Source organism: Etheostoma cragini, chromosome 7 (genome assembly GCF_013103735.1).
Source record: "Etheostoma cragini isolate CJK2018 chromosome 7, CSU_Ecrag_1.0, whole genome shotgun sequence".
Lineage (NCBI taxonomy): Eukaryota > Metazoa > Chordata > Actinopteri > Perciformes > Percidae > Etheostoma > Etheostoma cragini.
Window position 1 is genome coordinate 5,668,793 of NC_048413.1, and position 20,491 is coordinate 5,689,283.

Sequence of the window (20,491 nt, forward strand, 5' to 3'; positions counted from 1 at the left end):
GAGATGCTGAAATAAGTGAAATTAACAGTGTGTATAAAATCAACCAACAATACATTTTTGTTCTTTTTTTTAGAGTGCAGAACTGACTCTAGCAGAGGGAAGCTACCAGCTGATTTTGAGTGGAAATGAAGAAACAGCTCCATTCAGTTACAGCTCTATGGGCAGTTACCTGGTAATTGAAGCCAAAAATGGACTCATTTTCATGTGGGACAGGAAGACCACCTTGTCCATCAAGCTCAGCCCAAAATATAAGGTAACACTGCAATATGTGAAAGTAGGTGAATACAACTGTTCTGTTCAGACAACAAAAGGCAATCTTTGTTTTGATATTGAAGTTGAGCGATGTACTAAAAGGAACTTACTTTTACAGGGTCGTGTGTGTGGGCTGTGTGGCAACTATGATGACAATGCAAATAATGACTTCACCACAAGGTCCCATGCCGTGGTGGTCAACCCACTGGTGTTTGGGAACAGCTGGAAGGATTCACCCAGCTGCCCCGACGCTCACAGCCTCACCAGCCCCTGCACAGCCAACCCATACAGACAGGCTTGGGCCCAGAAACAGTGCAGCATTATCCAGAGCGACGTCTTCTCTCCCTGCCACTCCAGTGTAGGTTGTTGTTGAAGTGGAGACCATGTTAAACTAATAATAGGGTCCAGCTTGAAAAAAAAGACTCTTTAAGTTATCGGATTAATGCCACGTTGTAGAAATATTCCATCACAAGAAAATGCATAATCATCTATCATAGCCCCTTTCAGAGTGTTAAAGTTATATATTACTGTACATAATTTGATAATTATTTGCATGTACATTCATGCAGCCTAATGTGGTGAGGAACTATTTCATATTCTGTTGCGTGGTTTAATCTCTGACAATTTTCTCTATATTGTCAACATGTCCTGTACTAAAATGTTGATATAGTTAATTACAGTAGAGTAATTAGTAGCTGTCTGATAAATTTAATGGGGTAAAAAAAAAAAAATTATTTGACTCTTGTGCAGCAGAGCCTTTCCTGCTCTTTCATACCCGTTTATAACTCATTCATGTATCATCCTACACTTGTCTTAGGTGGATCCTGCTCCATACTATGAAGCTTGTGTATCTGACTCCTGTGCTTGTGACACGGGTGGAGACTGCGAGTGTTTCTGCACTGCTGTGGCCGCTTACGCTGAATCCTGTAATCAAGCTGGCGCCTGTATACGATGGAGAACCCCAAAGATTTGTCGTGAGTTACCAAAATGAGAAAAAAGACAAGGTTAACAGGGTGTTATCAAGATGCAAGCAAAACTAGCAATTATTTTAGCTAATCAGAACTATAAATAGAAAAGCATGATATAATAGTGAACATAATTGTACAATGTTAGTATACTATTAATATGTCATAAAAGCTTTAGTATAATCCTAACATTTCATAAAATAGTGTACTATATAGCACTGGTATAGTATAGTAAGGGTATAATACTGGTATTTTTATTACACAATACAGCAGTTTAAGAATGAAAGAACCAACCATATTTTTGAAAGGCGTTGTTCCTTCATGAAATCCTTGTGCAAGAAAAATGCTCCACATTGGTTTTTAGTTTCTTATTTTTTAATGCTAGGTACTCACTTATCAATAATCATCACCATTAGCGTCTAACAAAAAAGAGTAAATATTGCTTAGGTTTGCTACATCCCATCAACCTTTTTTAAAAGTCCAACCCCATTAAGGCTGTGATTGGTGGGTTCAATGATGTTTTGGTCACTGTGCAGTCATCCATGAAAGCCCTTAAGGTGGCTGCCATGCACTGCTCTTGGTAATAGGGTATCGGCACTCAGCTGCTTTGCCAAGCATGTCCATGCCCTCTAAGGGGCAGTCTGACATTTTTTTTAATTTCCTTTAAAACTAGGGCAGTGGATACCTAAAGGTTAAAGGATTCCCATCAGACACCACAGGCCACTTTGTTTTAACCATTTTCCAAGAAAGATAAAATTGAAATAGAAAAGTATGGGGTATTACTAAGCTCTTGATTCAGGTCAATGTACTATGTACTCCTAGTTTAAAGGTTAAAAAAATAAGCATGTGAACAACCACATGTCCAAAAATCATGATTGGATTTGAATAATCCAGTCTGGAATGTGTCTATACTAAGTATATGTTTTTTCCTAGCTATCTTCTGTGATTACTACAACCCCCCTGGAGAATGTGAATGGCACTACATGCCATGTGGGTCTCCGTGTATGAAAACCTGCAGGAACCCCTCTGGCAGCTGTTCATCACAGATGCCTTCTCTAGAAGGTAAAACATTATAGGTTTTCATAAGTTAACATTAAGTGTCTTTTTTACATTGGCTGTGTTAAAAGTTATGTTTTTTAAATTGACAAATAATATCAATACCAATGCAAGGTGATCACAAAAAACTGGTGGAATCATTGTCAATAATGCCAACAAGTAATAAATAACCAATTTCTCACATTGTATAAACAGCCATTTGCTTTTTAATCAGGTTGCTATCCAAAATGTCCTCCTGCTCAGCCATACTTTGATGAGGATACAATGACATGTGTACTAAAAGAACAATGTGGCTGCTACGATAAAGAGGGGAAACACTACAATAATAATGACAAAGTGCCCACAACCAAAAACTGTCGTACATGGTAGGTCTACATTACATGTCCCAAGAAAGGTTATTTGTTGTAAGTTAAAAAAACTGACATGTATTCATGTTTTCTTTTTTGAAGTACATGCAGTTCAATGACTATCCAATGCCAGTATGATGCCCAAGGTATGCAAAATTTTGGAAAGATTGTTGGTTGTAAAAATATATATTTATGTTGGGTTAATATGTTAATAATACATATCCTCTTTTACAGCCTGTACTTGCACATATAATGGAAACAAATATCCCCCTGGCAATCTAATTTATAACACAACCGATGGATATGGTAACTGCATCACAGCAGTGTGTGGAAATAATGGTACCATTGACCACAAGTCAAATCCATGCCCAGTATCCATAACGACAACACACATGCCCACTACTACAGCCACCCAGTCTACAACCATCTTTGTTTTTTCATCAACCACACCAGGTATGTACAAGGTATTCATTTTGGAAAGTGAAGACATAGTAAGTTATATTATGTTAGATTCACCACATAACCAACACCTGCATTATGTGTGTCTACAGAGCCACACACAGGGCCAGTTCCATGTACTCCTTGTAATTGGTCACCATGGTATGATACCAGCTTCCCGACACTGGGAACACAAGGAGGAGACATGGAAACATACAAAAAGATTAGAGAGGCAGGGCACAATATATGTGCTAATCCAAGCCAGATCCAATGCAGAGCTGAGAAATTCCCAAATGTCACCATTGAAAATGTGGGACAAGTGGTGGAATGTAATCTGGCTAAGGGGCTGACTTGCAGAAATGAAGACCAGTCAGGACCACTGGCCTTGTGCTTTAACTACCAAGTCAGAGTTCAGTGTTGTGACTACAGTGCATGCCCAACAGAGCATACTCCTACAACATCTTCAATACCTACAACGACTAAAGATGTTACCAAAACATCTTGTCAGGAAACATTATGCAACTGGTCACACTGGATAAGTTCAGACTATCCTGAATACGGTAATGGAGGTGGCGACAATGAAACCATCAAACACATCATTCAGAAAGGATTTCACATCTGTGAAAATCCAGTGGCAGTGGAATGTCGGTCAAAGCACTATCCGCTGACTCCCCTAAATCAATTGGCACAAAAAGTGACATGTAATAACCAAGGACTTCTGTGTGAGAACAGGTTACAGGATCCTCCCATATGTTTAGATTATGAAATAAAGGTAAAGTGTTGCCAGACAGTGATGTGCAGCACATCACCAAAACCTACTACTTCTATCACAGCCATACCGACTAAACCACCTTCTACTACGACCGCCAGACTCTCTACCACAACTGAAACAACAACTCAGCCACCTACAACTACTGGTACAACCACTACACTGTCTACCACAGCTCCAGCTACAACACCTTCAACTCCCTCACCTACTGTTCCAATTACAACACCTTCAACTACAACATCCACTACACCTTCTACTCCAACTGAAACAACAACTCAGCCACCTACAACTACTAGTACAACCCCTACACCATCAACCACAACTGAAACACCAACTACGAGTCAGCCACCTACACCAACACCTTGCCCAGAGGGACATGATATGACATGTGGCTGGTCGGAATGGTTCAATAATGGGAAACCCACAACAGGCCCTGATGGGGGGGACAATGAATCCATCAAGAACCTAATCTCTGCTGGTTATCATATATGCTTGGCTCCTGAAGAAGTTCAATGTAGAGCTACCCTTTACCCAGGACTTCCCATGTCACTGGTGGGACAAAATGTGATTTGCAAGAAAGATGTTGGTCTCATATGCTACAACAAACAACAAGGGCTCCAACAAGAGTGTTTTGATTACGAGATCAGATTTAAATGCTGTGGGTGTCCAACACAACCTCCTTCTACTACACTTCCAACACCAACACCTTCAACTCCCTCAACTACAGTTACAACTCCTACACCTTCAACTCCCTCAACTACAGTTACAACTACAATACCTTCAACTCCCTCAACTACAGTTCCAACTACAACATCTTCAACTCCCTCAGCTTCAGTTCCAACTACAACAACTTCAACTTCAACATCCACTACACCTTCTACTACAACTGAAACAACTCAGCCACCTACAACTACTTTTACAACGCCAACACCATCAACCACATCTGAAACACCAACCACTAGTCAGCCACCAACACCTACGACTTGCCCAGGGGGACATGATGTGACATGTGGCTGGTCGGAATGGATCAATAATGGGCAGCCCACAACAGGCCCTGATGGGGGGGACAATGAATCCATCAAGAACCTAATCTCTGCTGGTTATCATATATGCCCGGCTCCTGAAGAAGTCCAATGCAGAGCTACCCTTTACCCAGCACTTCCCATGTCACTGGTGGGACAAAATGTGATTTGCAAGAAAGATGTTGGTCTCATATGCTACAACAAACAACAAGGGCTCCAGCAAGAGTGTTTTGATTATGAGATCAGATTTAAATGCTGTGGGTGTCCAACACAACCTCCATCTACTACACTTCCAACTCCTACACCTTTAACTCCCTCAACTACAGTAACAACTCCTACACCTTTAACTCCCTCAATTACAGTTACTCCTACACCTTCAACTCCCTCAACTACAGTTACAACTACAACACCTTCAACTCCCTCAACTACAGTTACAACGACAACATCTTCAACTACCTCAACTTCAGTTCCAATTACAGCCCCTTCAACTACAACAACCACTACACCTTCTACCATAACCGAAACAACAACTCAGCCACCTACAACTACTAGTACCACCACTTCACCTTATACCACAGTTCCAGCTAGAACACCTTCAACTCCCTCAACTACAGGTCCAACTACAACACCTTCAACTTTGACATCCACTACACCTTCCATTACAACTGAAACAATTCAGCCACCAACACCTACAACTTGCCCAGGGGGACATGATGTGACATGTGGCTGGTCGGAATGGATCAATAATGGGAAGCCCACAACAGGCCCTGATGGGGGGGACAATGAATCCATCAAGAACCTAATCTCTGCTGGTTATCACATATGCTCGGCTCCGGAAGAAGTCCAATGTAGAGCTACCCTTTACCCAGCACTTCCCATGTCACTGGTGGGACAAAATGTGATTTGCAAGAAAGATGTTGGTCTCATATGCTACAACAAACAACAAGGGCTCCAGCAAGAGTGTTTTGATTACGAGATCAGATTTAAATGCTGTGGGTGTCCAACACAACCTCCTTCTACTACACTTCCAACACCAACACCTTCAACTCCCTCAACTACAGTTACAACTCCTACACCTTCAACTCCCTCAACTACAGTTACAACTACAACACCTTCAACTTCGACATCCACTACACCTTCTACTACAACTGAAACAATTCAGCCACCAACACCTACAACTTGCCCAGGGGGACATGATGTGACATGTGGCTGGTCGGAATGGATCAATAACGGGAAGCCCACAAAAGGCCCTAATGGGGGGGACAATGAATCCATCAAGAACCTAATCTCTGCTGGTTATCACATATGCTCCACTCCTGAAGAAGTCCAATGTAGAGCTACCCTTTACCCAGGACTTCCAATGTCACTAGTGGGACAAAATGTGATTTGCAAGAAAGATGTTGGTCTTATATGCTACAACAAACAACAAGGGCTCCAGCAAGAGTGTTTTGATTACGAGATCAGATTAAAATGCTGTGGGTGTCCAACACAACCTCCTTCTACTACACTTCCAACACCAACACCTTCAACTCCCTCAACTACAGTTACAACTCCTACACCTTCAACTCCCTCAACTACAGTTACAACTACAACACCTTCAACTTCGACATCCACTACACCTTCTACTACAACTGAAACAATTCAGCCACCAACACCTACAACTTGCCCAGGGGGACATGATGTGACATGTGGCTGGTCGGAATGGATCAATAACGGGAAGCCCACAACAGGCCCTAATGGGGGGGACAATGAATCCATCAAGAACCTAATCTCTGCTGGTTATCACATATGCTCCGCTCCTGAAGAAGTCCAATGTAGAGCTACCCTTTACCCAGCACTTCCCATGTCACTGGTGGGACAAAATGTGATTTGCAAGAAAGATGTTGGTCTCATATGCTACAACAAACAACAAGGGCTCCAGCAAGAGTGTTTTGATTATGAGATCAGATTTAAATGCTGTGGGTGTCCAACACAACCTCCTTCTACTACATTTCCAACACCAACACCTTCAACTCCCTCAACTACAGTTACAACTCCTACACCTTCAACTCCCTCAACTACAGTTACAACTACAACACCTTTAACTTCGACATCCACTACACCTTCTACTACAACTGAAACAATTCAGCCACCAACACCTACAACTTGCCCAGGGGGACATGATGTGACATGTGGCTGGTCGGAATGGATCAATAATGGGAAGCCCACAACAGGCCCTAATGGGGGGGACAATGAATCCATCAAGAACCTAATCTCTGCTGGTTATCATATATGCTTGGCTCCTGAAGAAGTCCAATGTAGAGCTACCCTTTACCCAGGACTTCCAATGTCACTAGTGGGACAAAATGTGATTTGCAAGAAAGATGTTGGTCTTATATGCTACAACAAACAACAAGGGCTCCAGCAAGAGTGTTTTGATTATGAGATCAGATTTAAATGCTGTGGGTGTCCAACACAACCTCCTTCTACTACACTTCCAACACCAACACCTTCAACTCCCTCAACTACAGTTACAACTCCTACACCTTCAACTCCCTCAACTACAGTTACAACTACAACACCTTCAACTTCGACATCCACTACACCTTCTACTACAACTGAAACAATTCAGCCACCAACACCTACAACTTGCCCAGGGGGACATGATGTGACATGTGGCTGGTCGGAATGGATCAATAATGGGAAGCCCACAAAAGGCCCTGATGGGGGAGACATTGAATCCATCAAGAACCTAATCTCTGCTGGTTATCACATATGCTCGGCTCCTGAAGAGGTCCAATGCAGAGCTACCCTTTACCCAACACTTCCCATGTCACTGGTTGGACAAAATGTGATTTGCAAGAAAGATGTTGGTCTTATATGCTACAACAAACAACAAGGGCTCCAACAAGAGTGTTTTGATTATGAGATCAGATTTAAATGTTGTGGGTGTCCAACACAACCTCCATCTACTACACTTCCAACTCCTACACCTTCAACTCCCTCCACTACAGTTACAACTCCTACACCTTCAACTCCCTCAACTACAGTTACAACTACAGTTACAACTACAACATCTTCCTCTCCCTCAACTTCAATTCCAACTACAACACCTTCAACTTCAACATCCACTACACCTTCTACTACAACTGACACAACTCAGCCACCTACAACTACTTTTACAACGCCTACACCATCAACCACATCTGAAACACCAACCACTAGTCAGCCACCAACACCTACGACTTGCCCAGGGGGACATGATATGACATGTGGCTGGTCACAATGGATCAATCATGGCAAGCCCACAACAGGTCCTGATGGGGGGGACAATGAATCCATCAAGAACCTAATCTCTGCTGGTTATCATATATGCTTGGCTCCTGAAGAGGTCCAATGTAGAGCTACCCTTTACCCAGCACTTCCCATGTCACTGGTGGGACAAAATGTTATTTGCAAGAAAGATGTTGGTCTCATATGCTACAACAAACAACAAGGGCTCCAGCAAGAGTGTTTTGATTACGAGATCAGATTTAAATGCTGTGGGTGTCCAACACAACCTCCTTCTACTACACTTCCAATACCAACACCTTCAACTCCCTCAACTACAGTTACAACTCCTACACCTTCAACTCCCTCAACTACAGTTACAACTACAACACCTTCAACTCCCTCAACTACAGTTACAACTACATCTTCAACTCCCTCGACTTCAATTCCAATTACAACACCTTCAACTACAACAACCACTACACCTTCTACCACAACCGAAACAACAACAACTCAGCCACCTACAACTACTAGTACCACCACTTCACCTTATACCACAGTTCCAGCTAGAACACCTTCAACTCCCTCAACTACAACTCCAACTACAACACCTTCAACTCCCTCAACTTCAGTTCCAACCACAACACCTTCAACTACGACATCCACTACACCTTCTACTACAACTGAAACAACAGCTCAACCACCTACAACTACTAGTACAACCCCTACACCATCAACCACAACTGAAACACCAACTACTAGTCAGCCACCTACACCTACATCTTGCCCAGAGGGACATGATATGACATGTGGCTGGTCGGAATGGATCAATAATGGGAAACCCACAACAGGCCCTGATGGGGGGGACAATGAATCCATCAAGAACCTAATCTCTGCTGGTTATCATATATGCTCGGCTCCTGAAGAAGTCCAATGTAGAGCTACCCTTTACCCAGGACTTCCCATGTCACTGGTGGGACAAAATGTGATTTGCAAGAAAGATGTTGGTCTCATATGCTACAACAAACAACAAGGGCTCCAGCAAGAGTGTTTTGATTACGAGATCAGATTTAAATGCTGTGGGTGTCCAACACAACCTCCTTCTACTAGACTTCCAACATCAACTCCCTCAGCTACAGTTCCAACTACAACACCTTCAACTACGATATCCACTACACCTTCTACCACAACCGAAACAACAACTCAGCCACCTACATCTACCAGTACAACCACTACACCTTCTACTACAACTGAGTTACATATAGTCACAGGAACACCCTCTCGACCAACTACTGCGCCATCTACGGTACAACAAATTTGCCATTGCCTTCATAATGGTATCCTGTTCCCCCCTAGTAAGTTCTGCTAATAAAGACATACACATTTTAACATGTATCTATCTATTTCAGACACCGTTGTGATCATAAAAGCTATGTTGGCATTTTGCAAAATCTCTTTCACCATTCAAATTTAACAAATCTAGTCAAAAGAATGTAATCCCTACATAACACATTCAAACGTTGGCCAGCTAGCTTTACTTTTCTACATTAAAAATATTGCAAACCATCTTTACTATACATACTTTTAATGAACGATTTAAGTTTGTTTTTGTTTTTTTCAAAGTGGACAACCGTGAGGCTAATATCACCAAAAATCTTTGAAATTAGTCCAGTTTTTTGTAAGATACGCTGTAAGTGTCAGCTGAAAGTCAGGCTGCAATGCAATCATGTAGAGCAATTTTGCATCTCTGACAATTTCAGAGTGTTATTTTTATTTGTAAAGAATAGACATTTTGGTTTAAGAGTAATATCATTTTTGTTTAATCCAAAAATGCTCAATAATCGCTCTCGTCAAACCCATGTTGAAAGTATTGTTTAATTAAATGGAGTCTTGTATTTAAATAAACAATACTTTAAAGAGCCAACATATTTTCTGATGTTAATGGGTAAATTATGTGTTTTCAACCAAAACAGAGGTGTGGTTGTTGGAATTGTGGAAAGACAAACTAGGGTTTATAATTTTTTTGTTTTTGTCAACTTTAAATGAAGGCTGGCGAGTTTAATGATAGAAATTCCGGCAATGTTTTTATGTTGAAGAAAAAGGATTTTACTAAGGTGGACCTTTGTAGGAATATTTTTAATAACATTGACACTTCAATGTTATTAAATAACAAGCACATTTAGTAAACAATTTCCCAATTACTTACATTTTTCGCTTTTTTTTATGCTGTTGACTGCAGTGGTCTTGCTTAGTACTGGACCAATTTCTACAATATTCTTGTTTTCATCAGTAAGATGAAGGTCCCCCGAAATGGCACAACAGCTGTTAAGCCCCTCTGTTTTAGAAGACAGTTCTGGCGGAGCTTCCACAGAAGAACAGACATTTCCAAAGCATCAGCATCTTTGGAATGGCCTTTTAGAGAGTGTGTACAGCTGCTCCTTCATTTGTCAAAGAGACACCTTAAATTATTGATTGATTAATTGATTGATTGACGGACTGATTGATCCATGGAATGGACAGTATCCAGTGCATACATGTTATGTATGATAGCCTCTGTAATACAGCATACAGTATATAACATAAGAAATATGTGACAGACCCCTTTTCAACAATCTGCCTGTGCCTCATTTTCAGACTCCATAGTCTACAATATGTCCGACCATGATGGCTACTGCTATATAGGGTACTGCAATGAAAACTGTCATATAGTACTCAAAGACCACCATCCGTGTAATAATACAAGGAAAGAGTGTGTAAACCCTCCAAGAAAGGTACTTTTTTTTTTTTTTCATTTGCATAATTGTTTAACATTATTTGTATACGTAATTGTTAAGCAGTAGATTAGTACTTAATCCTTAAAATGTTATAATTAAATTTGCCAATGATTTGGTATGACAAATTAATGTTTTTTTATGACAATACCAGCACTCTCTGTTTTTAATGATTTCAATCTATGATTGTCCCCATAGGATGGTGAAATTTGGAAGGAGAGTAACTGTCTTGTTGGGACATGTGATAATGGCAAGGTGACCTATAACCAAACACAATGTCCAACTCCAAAGCCTGTAGTATGTGCAAATAACTTCCCTGCTGTTAAAGTGCTGGATGAGGATGGATGCTGCTTCCACTATGAGTGCCAATGTAAGTCTGACCCTCGGAAATTTTGCTTGCTTGAAGAACCCTAAGGTTAAACAATGTGAAAGAATTTTAGCTCTTTTTTATATTATTTTACTTATATTTGATTTAACACTGGATTGCATGTCTTAAATGATACCCAGCTTACTTGAAATGTAATTTTAAAAGTGAAATATGCGTTTTGTTTGAAGGTATCTGCTATGGTTGGGGAGACCCCCATTATGTCACCTTCGATGGAACTTACTATGGTTTTCAAGGCAACTGTTCATACTGGCTGATGAAGGAGATATTACCCAAATACAACTTCAGTGTTATGATCGATAACTACTACTGTAATTCTGCTGAGGGCTTGGCCTGTCCTCAGTCCATCACTGTCTTCTACAAGAGCTACACAATCTTTATAATGCAGAAGGAGGTTAATGGCATTTACACAAATCAGGTAATAACATGGCACTATTATCTTTCTCTGTTTTTAATTCAAACTCAAACGTTTTATTATCCTGTGCAAATGCATTCACTGGTTTGGACTCCATACCTTACAACACAACTTATCAAAGTGACGACCAATTGACCAAGCCTTGGATCTTGACAGGTTGGGAGTGAGACTGTGTTGTACCTGACCTGATTCTTATTTGTAAAACCTGTCCAAAGAAGGGCTTACGGTTGGTGGATTGAACCTTACAAAGACTGGCGTCAATGGTTATTTCTGACATTTATATCATTATGCTTTTTTGTTTTAGACCACTGTGAATGGCAAGCATGTGCGTCCTGCATACCAGAATGGTGACTTCCGTATAACCTCCACCGGTATAGAAACAGTGCTTGTCATCCCTGCAATCCATGCCAAGATCACCTTCTCAGGACTCATATTCGGCATCTACCTCCCCTATAGTAAATTTGCCGGCAACACCGAGGGACAGTGTGGTGAGTCCTGCAGTAGAAATGAATAGTCTCTTACTCAATGTAGAGTTCGGACAGCAGTTGATAAATGACATGTTCTTGTATAGATGTTAAATATTTTGTGAACCTGTTACTCACAACAGATATAACATTCTGCAATCCATATGATTCATAATGCTTTGGGTTTCTTTAGGCACATGTGACAACAACCGGACAGATGACTGCATGTTGCCAAGTGGCAAAATTGATCCTTCATGTCCTAATATGGCACATCATTGGCATGCTGAAAGCTGTGAACATATTAATCCCACAGTTACACCTACACCTACACCTACGCCTATGCCAACGACTCCGCATAGCAACTGCGATACAACCATCTGTGAGATCATTAAGGGCAGGTAGGAGGAAAAAACGCAAAACATTTCAGAAATTGCACTAGCCATCTGCAACATCAGACACTAAAGTAGAGTAGCAGAACTGTCAGGTAAATGCTTAAACGTGAGAAAATGTATACGCGGATTCACTGGAGAGAAGTTGGGCTGGCATCAGCCTCTAGGAGAAGAGAAAACACTCTTCTTTCACATCAGTCCTTTACAGCTCCCTTATGTTCTACAAATATCATGCAAGTGTTGTGGCTCTTTCAACCACCTTCATGTCATGCCTGAATATGCTATAGCATAAATTAAGACAGCTGTCCAAATGACAAAAGGTTAGTACTTTGACAGATTAATGAAGCCATCTGTGTTACGGATTCCATCTTTAAAATAACAATGACAAACACACCTGATAAGCAATACAGGTTTAATCACTTCTTGATAATCTGCAATGATGCATTCCGTTTGTCCATACTAACTATAAATTCAAATTTCCCCAGTGTGTTTGAAGCTTGCCACAAGGTTATTGACTACACTCCATTTGTCAAGGCCTGTGAGTTTGACATTTGCCACATGCACATAAATTTCGTTGGCTGCACCAGCTTACAAAGCTATGCCGATGCCTGTGCTGAGTCTGGACTGTGTATTGACTGGAGAAATGCCACCGACGGACTCTGTGGTATGCAACCTGAATATGTCATGTTATAGTCAAGCACTACAACTATTACCTTTTATAAAAACATTACAGCAATCACCCTAACTAAATGATAATGTGTTCATCTCTTTTCATCTCTTAATAGAATATAAATGTCCAAGTCCCAAAGTCTATCGGGCATGTGGTCCTCAGGTGGAGCCTACCTGTGATTCCTGGTACAGCAATTTACCAAAACATTGTTGTTGCTCATCACACTCAATCCATTTGCATTCATTTATGCTTTCACCACATACAACCTTCACATAATATGCGGTTGCTCCTTTTAGGTACAACCAGAAATTCGTCTATGCTGTCAATGAGTTCAGTGCTATGACAAATGTGGAGCTGGAGGGTTGTTTCTGCCCAGATGACTACTTCCTCCTCTCTTCCAGCTCTAATGAATGTGTGCGCAACTGTGGTAAGAGCAGACGGCACTACTACATGGCAACAGCTATGGAAGCCATGGACAAGAATGTGCTGCACTTTTTAATGGCCTTTTGTGATTAAGTACTGCAGCTGATTAGAATGATTCAACAAACACTCCAAAATGTCATGATTTGATCCACTGTTTTGCAGAACTACCAACTAGTTCTGATGGTCTGCACAGGATACAAGTTTCAGCTTCACCTGTTTAGTCTCTTTTTGTCTACATCCTAAAACAAAACTGATTTAGCTTGAGCAGTTCTTTAAGAAAGCTGAGACTCAAGCCATTAACGCCATAGGTATTGCTGGAATCTTAGCCTTTGCCGTCAATTAAATTACAGACCATGCACCTGACTACTGTATCTGCAGCTGAGCGAGTTCCATGGCCCCTCGCTATCACATAGTGCCTGACTTAAGGACGGTCAATCCAGTTTTTAGAACCAATTTTTAGAAAAAGAAGTGGGGACAATAAAAACTAGAAAAAGATTTTATTACCCTAGCAAGGGAAAATTAAAAAAAAATTAATAGTGGAAAGGAAATGTTTTTTTTTAACTGTGATTTCAGAGAGAATACATAGAGGATTTCCAAGCCTTAGCTCCTGAAGCAGGCTGAACAAAGATAGATAGATAGATAGATAGATAGATAGATAGATAGATAGATAGATAGATAGATAGATAGATTGATTTTTATTGATCCCAAAAAAAGCTGCAAAATATCAGACACATTGCACACATACAGTATATGCATGAAATACCAGGATGCAATATACATGAAATAATAATGGGATAGAATATAAGAACAAATTTAAAATATATACAAGTTGGGATTTAAAATAGAAATGCACAACCACGTAACTAGTATTGATAAAGCTGTAGATAAACCTATTGTGCAAGTTGTGATGTGATGAGTCTTATCTACGACTCTGTGATGAAATGCAAATGACTGTTCATATTTTTCTCCAAATAGAAATTTGTCGGCTGTCAAATGGAAGTTGGACACAGGTAAGTGATTTGTTTACAATGCCAGTCCCGGTTTATTAACCTTTGGAAAGGCCCAAATAGTGTATTATGCCATAACTCTGCAATAAAAATTGTGCCCTCAGGCCAATTCGACGTGGACAGCAAACTGTAATGAGTGTAGATGTGAGGAGGACACACTCCAGGTCAGCTGCCTTCCCGTGTCCTGTCCAACACAGCCCCCCCTCAGCTGTGACGAAGAGGGCCAGGTCAAGGTCACTGAAACGGTTGACTGCTGTCAAAAGGAGAAGTGTGGTAAGTGAGCACAAAGAAGGGGAATTGTAAGGCACAACCAAAAATGTCCATTTGTTCTTTTCTTGCTAGTTCTGAAAACCAAGTTTTTTTTTTTAAAGGTTTTTTTAAAGGTCCCATGACATTGTGCTCTTTGGATGCTTTTATATAGACCTTAGTGGTCCCCTAATACTGTATCTGAAGTCTCTTTTATATAGACCTTAGTGATCCCTAATACTGTATCTGAAGTCTCTTTTATATAGACCTTAGTGGTCCCCTAATACTGTGTCTGAAGTGTCTTTTATATAGGCCTTAGTGGTCCCCTAATACTGTATCTGGGTGTGGCCTTGACCAACTTGCAAACTGACATTTTCATGCCATGGGACCTTTAAGGACTTGCATCCAAGTGAAAAGGCTCCTTTAATATAATTATAATACATGTTTATCTTGTGATATTTGCTGGTGTGAACATCCCCTCCTTCATTTATCCACTTGTGCCTCTGAACAGGTTGTGATGGGACGCTGTGCTCTGGTCTTGTGCCGTCCTGTCCTCTTGGTTTTATTCTGAACAAAACTAAGGGAGTCTGCTGTTGGAAACACTCTTGCGGTGAGTGTACTATGCTAGCGCATACTGGAACTGCATTACCATGTTGCATTTTAACCATATCAATTGTTGCATCACATTTAAATGCATTTATTGATTGGTTTCCTTAACAGTGCCTAAACCGGATGTGTGTGTTTTCAACAACAATGAGTACCAGGTGAGATCTCCCGTCTTACTACCACCCTAACCTGAAACTGATGTGAATTGACTTAGGGATAAAAGAATACATATTGTTTTGCTAGCTCAAAGTTTGTTGTTTCCCAAAGTGAAGTGTGTTTGAGAATGGTGACACATAGAGCGGAACATGAGGGACATTTGGATGTCAAGTAATTATCCCAGAAATGTACTTCCGTTGATCCAGACTAATTATGAACATACACTCAGTGATCACTTTAGTTACACTTGTAAAACCCAATGCAATCAATTACAGCAGCTCAGCCATGCATTCTTCCTTTACAAAACTAGTTCACTCTCAAAGGTATTAACATATAACTTTTTAATGGTTAGGTTTACAGTGGTGTCATACTGGACTACATGATACTGAAAGGAAGTAATGTTTCCAAGTGTGATTGTGTGTCTCTGTGCTGACCTTCTTACCTTGTCCGTCCAGGTTGGAGACCTCGTGCCCATGAAGCCATGTGAGAAGTGCATTTGTAGTAACAAGGTCAATGCCAGCAGCCAACTGAACATTATAGACTGTAAGACTATACCCTGTGACACCAACTGCCCTGTGGTAGGTTTTCTCGCTCTCTCTTTCCCTCCCCTCTCACTTTCATTTTTTATTTCCTTATAAACATGTTCTTTGAGCACACTCATTTGCCACATGCTATTCCAAACATGCATTGAATTTGAAGATAGCATGAGTATCATTGTAATTTTTCTTGTTGGCAATAATGCCCATAAAAACTGACCGGATTTGCCGTTATGAAAATGGAAATTAAGCAAAATTACGAAAGCGCCCGACACAGATTTGGACAGGGATTATTATAGGGGAGCGTGCTGCTGAAATCTGTTTGAGAGCACCTTCATATATTCTACAGAGCTGAGATTAAGTAAACATCATCTACTGGAAAAAGTCAAGGGAGATTCATACTGAACATGGCTCAGTTCACCATCTAAAAAGACCCGCTTCAGAATCTATAATTTGGACCTACAGAATGTTTTGAGTTTGATTTGATTTTGATTTTATCCAAGCACTAGTGCTTGGATAAAATTTGTCTTTCAACTGCACACATTGTTAGTTCGACACATTTTGTTCTAAAGTTTGCCTCAGCTTTAGTTTTGCCTCTTTTTTACAACTGGAAATAACTAACAGAAGTTATAAAATATAAGTCATCCTGCAAAACCAACAAAATACTAATGTCAACCGTGAATCCAAATTCTGACATCCTGTACATTTCAAAACAACCCAGCTGTTGTGCTGGTTTTACATTTTGATGTGCATTGTTTGTATGTTGAGTTTGTGTCTTTGTGTCTTTGTTCAGGGTTATGAGTACCAGATCAGCGCTAACCGGTGCTGTGGGACATGTGTCCAAACAAGCTGCATTGTGGTGCTGTTGAATGCCACATACACATTAAAGGTTGGTCCAAAAGTGTGTGTGCAAGAAATGAATGAAAGACATTTGATTTGATACATGTATAAGGTTTCTTAGGTCTCCACCATATCTTCTTTCTTTTAAAGATAATGATGCTATCAGATCACATTGCTTTCATTTGTTGTTACTTTTTGGCTGTTTCAGCATAACATGACACATTTCTTCAAGTTCAACTTGCCATGTCTGTTAACAAAACCACATATCAGATGATAAGGCCACAGGGAGACAAGAAGGGCTCAGAGTCAAAGACTATAAAAACCAGCACAAGAACAGTCCACAGATGACGACACAGAGATGATAGTGACTCTGATCCAACCTTGTCTGCACGACTGTTTCAAAATTCTGTTGTTTTATTATTTAGCCTGGCTCCATTTGGAGTCCTGCCGGGAACGCCTGTGTGAAGTTTGAGTGTGTGAAGATCGCTAATCAGTTCATCACCATAGAAGCTAAGACAACCTGTCCCCTCTATGACCCTAATGAATGCATACCGGTGAGTGCACACACGCACACACACATATAATTTGAGGTTGGAAACTAATACGTCATGGATGATGTGATTTTGATGTACATGTTTTTGGCTCCTGCAGGGCACAGAGACCATAGCTCCAGACGGATGCTGCCACATCTGTATGTATTGCTTCCAGCATATTATTTACACTCCTCCTCCACACTCTCTTCTTACTCTAGCACACAAAGCCACGTGATGTCCCTCCAAGATTCTAAGATTTCAAGCTAAATGAGCAGAACCATTGTGAGCAGCTCTTTCTAAGTCATATACAACCCATTTATGGGCAGTGTTGGGTAAATTACTTCTAAAATGTAACACATTATAGATTACTAGTTACAGTAATTTGAGAGTAATTAGTTTTATTACTGTATTTCTGTCTCTGAATTGTAATGCGTTACACTTGCGTCACTTTGCATTACTTTTGAGTTACTTTTACCAAAATAATATTGTAAGTTTGACTTGGCAGCTAGCATGTGAATTTCACCACCGGATCAACGAAGTCTCCTCTTCATTCACTTTAATACATCATAGATTATTCATAGTATTTTTATAATTAATATGAATATGCAAAATAACTAAAGCTATACAAATAGATAAGTAAAACGTACAATAGGCAAGTAGGAGAAAATGAAAATACTCAATTAAAAGTACCTTACAGTTGGATTGAAGTATGGCATTGTTGTAAAATGTTTGTTTAAAACACTTGAATAAGATATTCATGTTTAGTTTAAAACTAAGGTAGTCTAAAGGAAATGGTCAATGATAATGTGATAAAAACTCAATATCTACATTATTTACAGTATTTGATTTATGTAAAAAGGTACACAACTGTATTGGTTTTACTGCAAACCGTCACAGGAAGTGCTTTTATTTTGTAGTAGCCTACACGGCAGTTGTTGGTTGTGTATTCTTGCTAGAATACTGAGATGAATGTGAGACACTAAAGCTTAAGTTACTCACGTTCTAGTTTGTAAAACTGCAACATATTGAACAAATTGTCCCAGTAAAAGACACGGTCGTCCTTGAAAACCTTTCCACTGCAGGCAGAGTTACTCTCCACAGCTGATAAAATGCTATGATATCATGTGTAGCAAGCCTCAACATTATTTCCTGACATTTTTTTATCTGTCAGCGTCTCAGACATACTGCTGTCCGCTTACAAACGTCTCTGTCTCTGCAATCATCTCAACCAGCAACAGGAAATAAAACTTGCAGCCTTTTGTCCGCGTTTAAATGCGTTTTAACTCCCGTTACTGAGATTGTAACAAGTATAATATTTAACAAGACTAGAAATGTTATTAGTAATGCGTTATATTACTGCATTACTGCAAAAACGAATACACTACTAACACTGTTTACGGGACTTATACAAAGTTATCACCAAATATCTTATGGGGAACTAGATGAGAGTACATTTAAGACGTCATTGGTTTATTGAGCCTCTTCATATATTCAGCAATGCATTTGTTTTGTATTGGTATTGATCTAGTGCGGTAGTTCATTGCAGTTAAGTTAAAAATTAAAAATTATACTTCAATTCAATTCAATTTTATTTATAGAATCAATTCACTTCACAAAACCAACAAAAAAACTCAGAAAGTAACCAGTTAGGATTTCCACCCTGGAAGACCAATTGTAGTTGTCTTCACTCATACTTTTGTCCCCAGATGCTATAATCTGCGAATCGGGTCAAATTAGATGTTCTTCCCTCTTAACTTGTTTTCTTGCCTGCGCCAGGTATTCCGAAGGGTGAGCCATGCGGTGTGTCCACCACACCTGTGTACCTGGAGAGCCAGGGATGCCATGCCAAAGACCTGGTCAATGTCACATCCTGTAATGGAGCATGTGGCACCTTCACCTTGTGAGTCCCCCTCATGCCATTTACCTTATCATTAGTTTAATGGAAAATTACATAACATGCCAAATAAATGTTTCTGTTTCTGTACTTTCTGTCACATTCAAAGAGGTAGTTACATTATGTAAGTTGCAGGAATTTTAAGAGCTCAAAGGTCATAACCTGTGCATCAAAGACCTGGGATATCATGACGTATAGTTCAAGGATCCAAGGATGTTCTATGGTCATTGTACAATATAATGTTGTTGTTTTTCTCATTTCTGTATAAATGTGATTTATTGGGTTTATGTCATATAATGATCATATTTAGAAGCTTCTAAATGTTTCAGCTCTGTAGTTTTAATTACATTTTTACTCATTTCCTTACTTGGTCTTTTCCCATTCGGCTCACTATCTTTTCTCTCTTCTCTCAGCTATTCTACCAAAACAAGATCCTTGCAGCACACCTGCTCCTGCTGCCAGGAGTTGGCTACATCTGAGCGCCAGGTCCAGCTCTCATGCCCTGACAACACAGAGATCACTTACACCTACACCCACATCAACACCTGTGGGTGCCTCAAGACAGAGTGCTCTGTGCCTGGCCAAAGGGAATTTGCAACCACTACCCCCAGCTCCAAGTCGCGTCGACGCAGGAGATAAGGCAAAAACCAGGACAAGCATATGCATTTGGCGCATTAATTTATAGTAACGCAGACTAAATTATACTGGAATCAGCATGCATAGTTCCTCTATTTATGTCTCATGTATCAGTGTACTTAGTTTTAGCTTGATAAGAAACCCACAAGGATCTCGTCAATAAAGATTATACTGCAGCTTAAATTCTATCTTTGTAATGTTTTTATTTTTGGGAGCTTTGGAGAACCAGAATGAAGACACAAGGCTCTATTCTAGGGCCTCTTCTCTTTAACATTTACATGCTACCACTGGCTCAGATTATAGAAAGCAACAAAATAAGTTATTGTTATGCAGATGACACACATTTACACTACCATATTAACAGGGGACAAGGGTCCAATACAAACACAGATTTTGAGCAATGAACAAATCAATGATTGGAT

General features: G+C 40.1%; 1 protein-coding gene across 1 annotated transcript in view; it reads left to right on the forward strand.

Moving 5' to 3' along the window:
• LOC117948124 (mucin-5AC-like) overlaps positions 1-20,112 on the forward strand; it is a 34,829-nt gene extending 14,717 nt beyond the window's left edge. The window contains exons 22-49 of the mRNA XM_034877605.1: positions 74-253; positions 371-610; positions 1,070-1,226; positions 2,151-2,279; positions 2,488-2,631; positions 3,145-4,843; positions 5,212-5,400; positions 8,440-8,631; positions 9,028-9,033; positions 9,209-9,453; positions 10,733-10,869; positions 11,068-11,239; positions 11,425-11,672; positions 11,974-12,157; positions 12,327-12,531; positions 13,008-13,186; positions 13,308-13,377; positions 13,489-13,619; positions 14,591-14,625; positions 14,727-14,895; positions 15,380-15,556; positions 15,589-15,632; positions 16,086-16,208; positions 16,960-17,055; positions 17,432-17,560; positions 17,658-17,697; positions 19,316-19,439; positions 19,847-20,112. Coding sequence (XP_034733496.1) covers positions 74-253; positions 371-610; positions 1,070-1,226; positions 2,151-2,279; positions 2,488-2,631; positions 3,145-4,843; positions 5,212-5,400; positions 8,440-8,631; positions 9,028-9,033; positions 9,209-9,453; positions 10,733-10,869; positions 11,068-11,239; positions 11,425-11,672; positions 11,974-12,157; positions 12,327-12,531; positions 13,008-13,186; positions 13,308-13,377; positions 13,489-13,619; positions 14,591-14,625; positions 14,727-14,895; positions 15,380-15,556; positions 15,589-15,632; positions 16,086-16,208; positions 16,960-17,055; positions 17,432-17,560; positions 17,658-17,697; positions 19,316-19,439; positions 19,847-20,072 — 5,670 coding nt within the window. The 3' untranslated portion in view covers positions 20,073-20,112. The remainder of the gene's footprint in view (positions 1-73; positions 254-370; positions 611-1,069; positions 1,227-2,150; positions 2,280-2,487; positions 2,632-3,144; positions 4,844-5,211; positions 5,401-8,439; positions 8,632-9,027; positions 9,034-9,208; positions 9,454-10,732; positions 10,870-11,067; positions 11,240-11,424; positions 11,673-11,973; positions 12,158-12,326; positions 12,532-13,007; positions 13,187-13,307; positions 13,378-13,488; positions 13,620-14,590; positions 14,626-14,726; positions 14,896-15,379; positions 15,557-15,588; positions 15,633-16,085; positions 16,209-16,959; positions 17,056-17,431; positions 17,561-17,657; positions 17,698-19,315; positions 19,440-19,846) is intronic.
• The last annotated feature ends 379 nt before the right edge of the window (positions 20,113-20,491 follow it).